Source organism: Vitis vinifera, chromosome 14, assembly GCF_030704535.1.
Source record: "Vitis vinifera cultivar Pinot Noir 40024 chromosome 14, ASM3070453v1".
Classification (NCBI taxonomy): domain Eukaryota; kingdom Viridiplantae; phylum Streptophyta; class Magnoliopsida; order Vitales; family Vitaceae; genus Vitis; species Vitis vinifera.
Window position 1 is genome coordinate 8,420,352 of NC_081818.1, and position 12,456 is coordinate 8,432,807.

General features: G+C 46.0%; 1 protein-coding gene across 1 annotated transcript in view; it reads right to left on the reverse strand.

Moving 5' to 3' along the window:
- Positions 1-12,456, reverse strand: part of LOC100265019 (phosphatidylinositol-3-phosphatase SAC1) — a 68,271-nt gene that overhangs the window by 51,910 nt on the left and 3,905 nt on the right. Inside the window, exon 4 of the mRNA XM_002269479.4 lies at positions 10,914-11,136. Within this exon, the coding sequence (XP_002269515.1) occupies positions 10,914-11,136 (223 nt within the window). The remainder of the gene's footprint in view (positions 1-10,913; positions 11,137-12,456) is intronic.

A 12,456-nucleotide genomic window follows, 5' to 3' on the forward strand; every position in this document is an offset into this window, starting at 1 on the left:
CTGACCATACTTCACCCCAATCATTACCCTCCAAAGATTATCTTTTTCCACAGCAAATCTCCAAACCCATTTACCCAACAGCGCTTTGTTTAAGGATTCAATCCTCCTCATGCCAAGGCCACCCTTTTCCTTGCTAGTACACACCACCTCCCACTTAATTAAGTGCACCTTCCTCTCCAAGCTGCCCCCTCCCCAAAGAAAGTCTCTTTGTATTTTTTCAAGTCTTTTTACAACACTCTTCGGCATTCGAAAGAGGGACATAATGTATATGGAAAGGCTGGCCATTGTACACTTGATTAAGGTGAGACGCCCTCCCTTTGAAATATACTGTCTTTTCCATTGGGCTAATCTCTTCCTCATTCTCTCTTCCACCCCATCCCAAATGGAAACAGCTTTGTGGTGAGCACCAAGGGGCAGCCCCAAGTACACAGTGGGCAGCATTCCTATTTTACAGCCAAGTTCCACAGCCAGCTCCTCAATATTCTCCACCTCACCCACCGGAATGAGGACACTTTTATCAAGATTGATTCTAAGGCCGGAAGCCGCCTCAAACCAAGCCAACACCCAGCTTAGAGCGGACACTTGCTCATTATTAGCTTCACAAAAGATGATTGTGTCATCCGCAAAGAGTAGGTGGGACACTATCATCTCCTCTTCCCCTCTCCCCTTAATGTTGCAGCCTGATAAGAAGCCCCCATCAACCGCTCTTCTAATTAGAATACTAAGAACTTCCATCCCCAACACAAAGAGATACGGGGAGATGGGATCTCCTTGTCTTAGCCCCTTAGAATTCGAGAAAAAACCAGCTGGTACCCCATTGATCATGACTGAAAATTTGGCGGTAGAGATGCACCACCACATCCACTCCAACCACCGCGACCCAAAACCCATTTTGACCAGCACTTTCATGAGAAATCTCCAATTAATGCTGTCATAGGCTTTCTCAATGTCCAATTTACAAATCAGCCCATTCTCTTTTCTCTTGTTCCAGAAATCAATCACCTCATTGGCAATAAGAGACGCGTCCAGGATCTGTTTGCCTCTCACAAAGGCGTTTTGATCCCCTGACACCACCTTATCAAGCACTTTCTTTAGCCTATTCGCCAACACCTTAGCCAATAGCTTGTACAAACTTCCTAACAGGCTGATTGGCCGGAAATCACCCAAGTCTTCAGCCCCTCCTTTCTTAGGAATGAGGACTAAAAAGGTGGAGTTAAGGCTGTTAGCAAACGAACGTTGGTTATAGAATTCCCTAAACAGATCCATAATCTCCTCCTTCACTAACCCCCAACTTGATTGCCAAAACGCAATTGTGAACCCATCCGGACCCGGCGCTTTATCCCCATTCATACCCATTAAGGCTGCGTAGATTTCCTCTTCAGAAAATTGCACCTCCAATGTTTCAGCTTCACTGGGACTTAGACATTTAAAGTGCAGTCCCTCCACATCTGCCCTCCAGCCTGGCTCTTCAGAGAGCACCTGCTGAAAGGCGCTCACTATTCCTTCCCTCATCTCCTTCTCCTCAGTCAACCAAACCCCATTAATTTTCATTCTCTCCAGAGAATTATTCCTTCTATGCGCATTAGCCATTCTATGGAAGAATCCAGTGTTTCTATCTCCCTCCTTAAGCCACAATTCCTTGGACAATTGTCTCCAGTGGGTCTCCTCCAATAAAACCCATTTTTTAAAGGACTCCTTGGCTTCCTTTTTCAGTTCAGTTTCACCTTCAGACAAGCTCCTTTCCCTTTCCACCCCGTCCCAAAACTCCACTTGTTGCAGGGCTGAATTCTTATTAACTTCCAGCCTACCAAAAACCTCCCTATTCCACACTTTGATCTTATGCTTCAACACCTTCATTTTAGTAGCTAGTCTGACACTGGCCCTCCCTCTAACCTCAATTTCTTGCCACCATCCCCTTAGAAGATCCGAGAATCCGTCCACTTTAAGCCACATGTTTTCAAACCGAAACGGGGACGGACCTCTCCTTATCCCTCCCCCCATCAGCACAATAGGAAAATGATCTGAGGTCGGTCTTGGCAGCCTACATTGCACGACCTCATTAAAATGATCAAGCCATCCCTGAGTCACCAGAAACCTATCCAATCTGGCCCACGCCTGATTGTTCCTCCCCCCACTCCAAGTTAGCATCCCTCCTTGTAATGGAAGATCAATAAGCTCTAGTTCATCAACAACTTGAGCAAATCTTCTCATTGCACTCGTTAGTCTCCCCTGATTACTCCTTTCCCTCAGTGACAAAGTGACATTGAAGTCACCCCCTATACACCATGGATCCTCCCAAATGCCACGAATTGCGCCTAATTCCTCCCACATCCACTCCCTCTCCTCTTTAGAAAATGGCCCGTAAACCCCAGTAAACATCCAGACTCTTCCATCTTCCACATTCCTCATTCTACAGGAAATAGAAAAGCACCCCACTTCCAATTCCATTAACTCCAAGGTCCTCTTATCCCAGCAGATCAAAATCCCTCCCGCAGTCCCCTGGGCATCCATAGTACCCCAATTAAGGAACCTGCCAGTGCCTAAGCTCCTCACCAACCCCTCTGTCATTGATTGAATCTTAGTCTCCTGGAGGCAGAACATATCCACTCTTTGACTCCTGATCATGGCCTTAATCACTTTTCTTTTTGCACTGTCGTTAACTCCCCGGACATTCCAGCTTAAGATTCTAAGCTTCATTTGTCCACCATAAACTGACCCCCTCCTACTATCATTCCACCCTTCTGCTTCTTCCCCTTCTCGTAATTAATAGAGCATTCCAGCCTTTTCAGTTCCCTTTCAAATCTGGATTTCTCTAGCATGTTTTTGTTGTGGACCTTCTCCCTTCTCTTCCGAATCTTAATCATAAACTCCAAGATTTCTTTCTCCATACCTTCTATAGAGAAGCCCAAGAACTTACTGAATTTGGCCAACTCACTCTCCTCCCAATTTTCCTCCTCCCATCCCTTTCCAACATTTGGCTCCGAATGGACTAATCTTAGCACCTTGCCACTGCTCTCCTTACAAACACTTGAGCCCTCCCACAACCGGCCCTCATTTTCCTCTTCCGAGGGCCCCAAGGGGAAAAGTATACACAGGGGGGTATCTCTCAGATGTGCAACCCTATCCACCCCAGAATTGTCGCAAAAATCCCCCAACGGGGACCGACCAAAAAAGAAGAGAGGAGAAGAGGCTAATTCAGATGCCATTAATCCACAAGGGATAGGAGCACACTCGTACCTCGATGCTTCTTCGATTAGGGCGCAGTCGGTTCTTGATTTCTCCACGAGACAGGCCTCCATCTCAGCTTGTCTCCTCCTGCCTTCATATTCCCAAAAGAGAACTCCTTCAGCGTCTGCCTCCTTCAGTTGACTTAGGCCATCCCACACGAGAGGCAAAGCTACTCCAGATGGGCCATGACACTCATCCCCCCCATATAGCCCACCCGATTTAACGGCCTCCATAAACCCAAATCCCTTTAAGTCCAAATGCCTTCCAGAAGACAAAGGCCCACTGGAAATTGGCCCAGCCTTCTGCGACACGAACCCATCGGGCCCAACATCCAATCCCAGACCACGATGAGGCCCAGCATGGCAGAGTCTTCCATGCAGCCCTTCTTTATCCCCCAGACCCAGTCCATTTGGTCCTCGGGAGAGGGCCCGAACAGACCCCGGCCCATCTATCTGCCCCCTTGTCCCATCAGCCGACTGCAGGTGGGTCTCGGGCCTCACGCCTTCCACCAACTCCATCACGCGTTTGCCCACGCGTGTTACTGCTTCGCCCTCAACCTCTCCTGCAGCATCACCGCTGTTTGAATCTTTCCTTTCTGCCGACATCCTTCTCATTACCGGCCTCACTTCCCACCATAATGTAAGCGAGTAAAACACCCCCTCGTCCCCAATATCCAGCCTACTAGGGAGCTCCTCGCCGGATATTTTCACCAAGATTCTTGCCCACTGCAATTCTTCTAATCTCTCCGTTTGAGAATCCATTGCCAAGAATCCCCCGCATTTCTCCCCAATCTTTCTAAGGATTTCCCGATTCCACAGCGAGATGGGGAGCCCCACAATCCTCACCCAAGCCTCGCTTCTCTCTTCTCCTTCTAACAGACACCCCGTCCTAGGGTTCCACTTCTCCAACCATAACATTGTCTTCCCTACCCAAATTTCTCCCATTTTAATGGCTTTTTCAGCTTCATCACGCCTCTCAAATTCTAACAACACCTTACCCCTTTCCAGCTTGGCCAAACCTAAATTTCCCCTCAGCCCCCACGATCGAGCCATTTGGTTTCCCCATCTCCTCAAGTCCTCCCCCTTTGCCGACCTCGGCTCCCACGATCCAACAATGCACTGATCCAACCTTTTTAGGTTTTGGTACAGTTCATTGTGGTTCACTTCTACCCTAGCCACTGATCTACCAATACGCTTCTTTCCCTTCACCACTTGCGCGTAGCTACTCCCCTCACATGGCGCCACCATCACCTTCTCCTCCTTCTGATACTCCTTCCTCTTCGTGGTGCCGATCAGCGCCTGAAGTATCTGCAACATCACACTCCAGCCCCCTTTCCCTTCTTTTCCTTTAGGGATAAAGATGTTAAACCTCTTTTTCTCCCCATCCTCCACACCCAGCCGAATGAAGCTTCCTCCTTTATTCTCATCCCGTAACAACGAAAAGAGCCTCCCTCTCTCCCTCCAATTTCTGACCCATCTACCTGTCCGTGTGTCCTCAATACACAAGGCCAGACCTTCCACGACAAACCCTAAACTCACCGGCCCCATCTTAATCCACGACGAAACCCCTCGCTTCCTTTCCTCGATGAAAATTTGCGTTTTGCCTTTTTTCCTCTCAAGCTCGATCTCGAATGTCTTCGACTCCACCTCGAAGCTTCTCTTCCACCGACTGGTGCGAGCATCCAAGCTACTGAAGTCTCTCACGCCATCGCTCGCGCACCGCTGCACTGGATCTCCTTCCGAACTCGCCCTCTCTCTCTCTACAGTCTTCTCTCTTTCTCTCTCCTCCATCGAATCCGGAGGTGGGGTGTTCCTTAAAGAATCCCAATGCCGTAGAGACATGGGTGAGGGTGGTCGGGCTCCCACTCTATTTCTGGTGTTTTGAGGTGTTTAAAAGTATTGGAGATGGGTGCGGAGGATTTATAGCAGTGGATGAAGGTACCAAATCCATGTCTAAGCTACAATGGGCGAGGATTTTGGTGAAGCGTGTGGATTGGGAGGTCCCGAGCTCAGTTCATATAGCTTTGGGGACGGGTTGCTTTGCCCTTCATCTATGGTGGGAGTCTGCTCCTTGGTTCTCGCAGGTGGTTCCGGCGGGAAGCTCCTCTGGGAAGGGCGGGTTAAGGGCAGGTGAAGAAGTTGATGGGCCTCTCCGGGTGGCTTGCTGTGGGAGTCAAAGGAAGGGGATGGAGCAGTTGGGGCTGCAGGTGGAGGTACGAGACGTGGCGTGTAATGGAGAAAAAACACTCTTTCCCTCTGTTGAAGCCTCTGCAGATGGGACTGTTGAGAGGAGATGGGCTGGTGGCCCAACCAACCTAGTGGGAAGGGGTAGGGAGTCCTCTCCCATCAGTTTGGTCAACTGCGGAAGGGGGCAGGCAGGCCCAAGCAAGAGCTCTGGCCCTTCAGTTTTCAGCTGTGGGGAAGCCCAAGTATTTAATAGGATGGATTTGGGCCGGGGTCCAAGGCCCAATCCCTGCTCCTTTAGTGAGGGGATGTCGGGTGAGGCCGGTGGGCCTATCCAAGCTAGGGCCCTGTTAGATGAGGTCTCTGATGGTTTTGAGACCCCTTCCTCTCTCCCTAGGGCTCAGTTTATGCAGTCGATTCCCATCTCCAGGGGTGTTAGCCAAGACGCAAGAGGAGAAGTCGATCCCCTCGTCGGGCTGCCGCGAGACTCGACGGCGCGTGTTTCCTCTCAGATGATGGATCGGGGGTTCCTGACTGACGAAGCTCTATGCGAAGAGGCTTCCAGGTATGTCGATCTCTGCCATATTCCTTTGGGGGGTCGGGATCTCTCTTCTCCTTCTTCCTCTTCTTTCGGTCGGGTGACGACGAATGAGGGGACCACTGGTGTTTCGTTCCCTGAGGGCAACGAAGAGGAGCAGACTCCGTTGAGTATTATTTTGGCTGATGGTAGCAAGGGAGTGCTAGTCTCTGAGGGTGAGAAGCAAGTGGCTGGAGAAGGACCGGGGGGGGGGGGGGGGGAGTTTGAGGGGATGTTTCAGGATCTGGATGGATGCCGGTGGGACGACAGTTACTTGGCGAGGTTCAGCAAATTCCTGGGCTTCTCCACGGACGGGTTTGAAGGGGAAGTTCTGAACTTGCTCCTAAGGACTAAGAGAAGAAGAGAGCAAAATCTGAAGAAGGGCACGTCAGGGACCACTAAGTTTGATAGGGAATTGAAAAAACTTGAGTGGTCTATCAATTATACTGGGGCAAGAAAGGAGAAATCTGTGGTCAGAGAAGAAGGGGTTAGAATCTCGACAGTTAGATGAAGCTAAAGATTCTTTCATGGAATGTCAGAGGGGCCAATGACAGAAGTAAAAGGAAGGTTATCAAGGCCCTAATTAGATCACAAAAGGTGGATTTGGTGTGCTTGCAGGAGACCAAAATCCAAGAAATGTCCCAAGGAGTTATTCACAGTCTTGGTGTGGGAAGATTTTTAGGTTGGGGAGCTGTGGATGCAAGAGGGGCAGCTGGAGGGGTGGTGGTTTTCTGGGATAAGAGAGTTCTGGAGCTTGTAGGCCTGGAAGTGGGTATCTTCTCAATCTCGTGTCGATTTAAGAATTGCGAGGATGGGTTTATGTGGTTCTTCACAGGGGTATACGGACCTACTATGAAAAGGTTTAGAGAACCTTTTTGGGAAGAGTTAGGTGCTATCCGAGGTTTGTGGACTGATCCCTGGTGCATCGGTGGGGACTTCAATGTTATTAGATTTCCCAGTGAACGGAGTAGAGTTGGAAGACTATCTGGTCCTATGAGAAGGTTTTCAGAGGTGCTAGATGAGTTGGCTTTAAGAGATATGCCTCTTCAGGGGGGTCCTTATACATGGAGTGGGGGGTTAAATGGCCAATCCTGGTCGAGATTGGATCGCTTCCTGATTTCGGAGGATTGGGAAAACCATTTTAGTGGAGTGTCTCAGTGCACTCTCCCAAGGCCTGTGTCTGACCATTACCCAATCCTCTTAGATGGGGGTGGTGTTAGGAGAGGTCCTATCCCTTTCCGTTTTGAGAATATGTGGCTGAAGGAGGAGGGATTTAAGGAGCTTCTGAGGGGCTGGTGGCAAGGTTTTAATTGCAGTGGTTCTTATAGCTTTGTCCTCTCAGAAAAACTAAAGGCTTTAAAAGTTAAGCTGAAGAATTGGAATAAGGAAGTCTTTGGTAAAGTGGGAGTAAATTTGAGGATGGCTTTGGGCAGAGTTTTTTTCTGGGATGATCAGGAGAGGCAGAGAACGTTAAACGAGCAGGAGTTAGAGGCTAGAAAGGAGGCCAAGGAGGAGTTTAAAAAGTGGGCGATTATGGAGGAAATCTCGTGGAGGCAGAAATCAAGACAAATATGGCTGAAGGAAGGAGATAAGAACACGGGGTTCTTTCATAAGATGGCGAACTCTAACAGTAGAAGGAATTGTTTGAAAAAGATTAAAGTCAGAGGTGTTTGGCTGTCAGACGAGCAAGATATTCAAAGGGGAGTGGTGAGGGCCTATCAGGATCTGTTATCGGATCTTGGTGGCTGGCACCCGAGTATGAGCAGCTTGGAGTTTGATAGTATTGGAAGAGAGGAGGCTGCCAGGCTGGAGGAAATGTTCTCTTTGGAAGAGGTGTATCTGGCCCTTTCGAAGCTAAATGGGGACAAGGCTCCTGGACCGGATGGATTTCCCATTGCCTTCTGGCAGTTTTGTTGGGATTTTGTCAAAGACGAAATTATGGGCTTCTTTAAGGATTTTTTTGAGAGGGGAAAATTCGTTAGAAGTCTCAACTCCACGTTTCTGGTTTTAGTCCCCAAGAAAGGTGGGGCTGAGGATTTACGTGACTATAGACCAATCAGCTTGGTGGATGGTCTGTATAAGATTCTCGCCAAGGTTCTAGCCAATAGGCTGAAGAAAGTAGTGGGTAAGGTGGTGTCTTCGGCCCAAAATGCCTTTGTTGAAGGAAGGCAAATCCTTGACGCAGCGTTAATTGCTAACAAGGCCATAGACTCGATGCTGAAAGGGGATGAAGTTGGTGTGTTATGCAAGCTGGACCTAGAGAAGGCTTATGACCATATTAACTGGGATTTTCTGATGTTAGTGATGCAAAAAATGGGCTTTGGGGAGAAGTGGGCCGGTTGGATCAGGTGGTGCATCTCCACTGCCTCTTTCTCAGTTATGATTAACGGGTCGCCAGCGGGTTTCTTCCAGAGCACTCGAGGGTTAAGGCAAGGGGACCCCATTTCCCCCTACTTGTTTGTCTTAGGAATGGAGGCCTTAAGCTGCCTCATTAACAAAGCGGTTAGGGGGGGCTTCCTTTCCGGAAGCAAACTAAGGGGAAGGGGTGGAAATGGGATTCAAGTATCTCATTTATTATTTGCGGATGATACGCTGGTCTTTTGCAAGGACTCCCAAGACCAAATGGTTGTTCTAAGCTGGCTTTTAATGTGGTTTGAAGCCATTTCTGGTCTGAATATTAACTTGGAAAAGAGTGAAATTCTGCCGGTGGGAAGTGTTGAGGATGCTGAAGTCTTGGCATCTGAGTTGGGCTGCAAAGTGGGTTCTCTTCCTTCCACTTACTTAGGGTTGCCTCTAGGTGCTCCTCACAAATCGGTGGTTGTGTGGGATGGTGTGGAAGAAAGGATGAGGAAGAGACTCGCTCTATGGAAGAGGCAGTTTATTTCTAAGGGGGGGAGACTCACTCTCATTCGGAGCACTTTGGCTAGCATGCCGATTTATCTTATGTCCTTGATGCGTATTCCAAGAGTTGTAAGATTGAGGCTTGAGAAGATCCAAAGGGATTTCCTTTGGGGAGGGGGTGCGTTGGAGAAGAGGCCTCACCTTGTAAATTGGGATGTGGTGCGCTCTCATAAAATGAAGGGTGGATTGGGGATCAGAAATTTTTCTATCCTTAATAGGGCCCTTTTGTGTAAATGGAGCTGGCGCTTTGATGCTGAAAGAGATTCTTTTTGGAAAATTGTTATCAGCTCGAAGTATGGGGAAGAAGAAGGAGGGTGGATCTCTTGTGAGGTTAGGGAAGGCTATGGGGTGGGGTTGTGGAAGGAAATTAGAAAGGAAGGCGTTCTGTTGTTTCAAAACGTTTCCTTCACTGTAGGGGATGGTAGAAGGGTGAAATTTTGGAAGGACATTTGGTGTGGAAACACTCCCCTTTGTGAGGCTTTTCCTTCTCTGTTTGCCTTTGCTGTTTCCCAAGATGCGTGGGTAGAGGATTGTTGGGATTATATGGGGGATGCGGGGGGATGGAATCCTTGCTTCTCTAGGTCTTTTAATGACTGGGAGCTGGAGGCGGTGGCGAGTCTCCTTTCGGTCCTTCAAGGAAAGAGGCTCAATGTTGGGATGGAGGATAGAGTGGTGTGGAATGCATCTAAGAATGGGAGTTTCTCTGTAAAATCCCTGTACAATACTCTGGATTCTGGTGGTGCAGTCCCGTTTCCGTGGAGAATCATATGGAGCCCTTGCGTGCCCACTAAGGTGGGTTTTTTTGCTTGGGAAGCTTCTTGGGGGAAGGTCTTAACCTAAGATCATCTCAAAAGGAGGGGCTGGTCACTAGCAAACAAATGCTTTTTATGTTGTGACGATGAGGAGACTATTAACCACATCCTTATTCATTGCCCCAAGGCGAAGGTGTTGTGGAATCTTATGTTTACGATGTTTAGGGTTAATTGAGTTCTTCAACTCTCAGTTAAAGACATTCTCCTTGGTTGGTCTGATTCCTTTGTAGATAAGAAGCGTGGGAAGATTTGGCGGGCAGCCCCCCTTTGTTTATTTTGGACGATGTGGAAAGCTAGAAATAGGATAGCTTTTGACAATGAGGCTTTGTCGATCCAAAGATTGAAAACCTCTTTCGTTTGTAATCTTTTCTCTTGGACTAAGTCGTGTTTAGATGGAGAGCCCCACTCCTTAATTAATTTTGTAGATTGGTTGGGCTCTAATTGAGGGTTGGTGAGTGTATGCTTCCTTGTGATTTTTGTTATTTGGGGCCTCTCGTGTATACTTCCTGTATGCTTCGGGTTGCCTTCTTGCTTCCCTCTTTTTAATACAATTTTTCTGTGTTTATCTATCAAAAAAAAACAAAGCTAGGACCAAAGGCAAAACTACATTGTAACCAATATAAGATGGATTGGATGAAGCATGACAAATAAAATTCATGATAAGCATTTAGTTAACTAGTCTGATGATGGGTTCTTTGACACTGTAAAGTGGGGACATCCTCCTCAAAGTTTACCATGTTCTTTAGAGTCAGCTTTGGTTAAATTCCTGATTTGGTGATTAAGGAATTTACAGCCTCCACTTTTGAGATTATTTTAACCATCCTAAAGTTTGTTCAAATTGGGCCTAATTTGGTATTGCATTTAGCCACTCCATATATCTGGATTTTGTTCCATAAAGTTAACTTTTTAACATTAAAGGGTAAGCATCCTCAATCCCTTTTTTAATGGGACCCACCAAATATAGTAGCACATATTACTTTTTAGTATTGATGTAAAGGAGCAAGCAACTGGTTTCCTACCAATTTATACCTATAAAGGAGTGAGCAAGGAAATACTAGCTTGCAAGAAGCAAAGGTACAAATATCAGCATCTCAATCAAAAGAAAATGATTGGGGCTAAACAATGCATAATTTGCACATATTATCTGTCAAATCCACATAAGATGAGACAAAAACAAACATAACAAAGAGAACAAGAGAATGAATCACTTACTTGCTTAAAATGGCCATGAACCAATGCAATTGTCCAAATGGTGTTATTGCATCTCGATCGAATAGCCTGAGTTAGAAATGCATTCCACACAAATATGTTCTCATATGGCATCCCTTCCTCGCCCATTGACAACACATTTTTTTGCAAACTTTGCATTATAGGATATGTGTAACTATAAAAAAAATCTTTTGTCAAATCTACACTTGATAATAACTTCTTGTACCTGCAATTGAAGCAAATATGTAGGGATGCTATAAGTGTTATGTATGACTAAAAAAACATCTATTGTCAAATCTACACATGACAAAAGCTTCTTGACCAGCAATTAAAGCACATATATAGAAAGCACTATTAAAATGCTATAAATGGTAAATCAAAAAACCTCCTAGCAGATCTAAAGGATGAGGCATATTTATACAAAGTACATTGAGGTACATCACCATACATTTGTTCAAGGCTAATATAACCTTGAGCAATCAAATTCAGCATTCTCATTCAACTTTCTGCTATGATAATTATCCAAAGTTTGCATAAGAGGAGGACCGATGCTGATAGAATAAACTCCAGCCAAAATCCCAACCACTACCTCTCCTCTCCATGTTCAATATTCCCTGATATGTTTATCAATGGGATTTGACAAGGCTGGGATAAGAATGAGGAAAAGAGGAACTACAGCCATACTTGAAGGAACTAATGAGGCTGTCTTTGGGACTCAAAAACCTAATTATGGAGGGAGATTCCTTGGAGGTCATTAATTGGATTTCTGTGGGAAAGGGGTCTTTTTTGTCCACTGGATGAGGAGATTCACATTTCCAGAACATGGCCTCTTTCTAGGAAATTTAGATTGGCAAACCAGGAGGTAGATTTGTTGGCTAAAAAGGGAGTTATGTCTCTTAATTTTTTGTAGGATACTCATTAACCCCTTGATCTTTGTGTAGCCGTGTTCTTTGTCTTCTGTGTTCATTTAGAAAAATGTTTTTTGTTTTTTCTCAAGTCCATGGTCAATTCACATCAAATTTATGTTGGGACTTCAATGTCAAATGCATTCATAATGTCAGGTTAAGAAATTATCCAACCTTCCCCTTCAATCAACGATATATGCATACCACCTTCGAATTTGAAAGAAAGCAACTCAGTGCTAATCCTAATTTATTACCATCAATCCCATTTTAGTATATAATTTTTTGTTAAATTTTAAAAGACTCCCATAAATGACTCCCTTCTCACATAAACTTGTGTGATGTTCCATGGTTACCCAAAAGTAAAAGCCCTAACATGGCTAAACACCTATTCTTTATGTGAAAAGTCAATAACGAGACATCAAATAGTAGTGTCATTCTTTCTCATGATAGTTTTATATTAATTATGTTTTACCAGGCATATCATATTCATACCCTTAGAGCTCTCTAGACTTTTCAAGTTTCAGATGCATTAGAGATAGGGTTTCCAAGGATGTTGCTATCATGGCAAGCATTTAGATTATCTAAGGGAAAGAAAAGGAAACAAGGAATCTTTGCCAAGATGCATGGATCATTTAACTCCA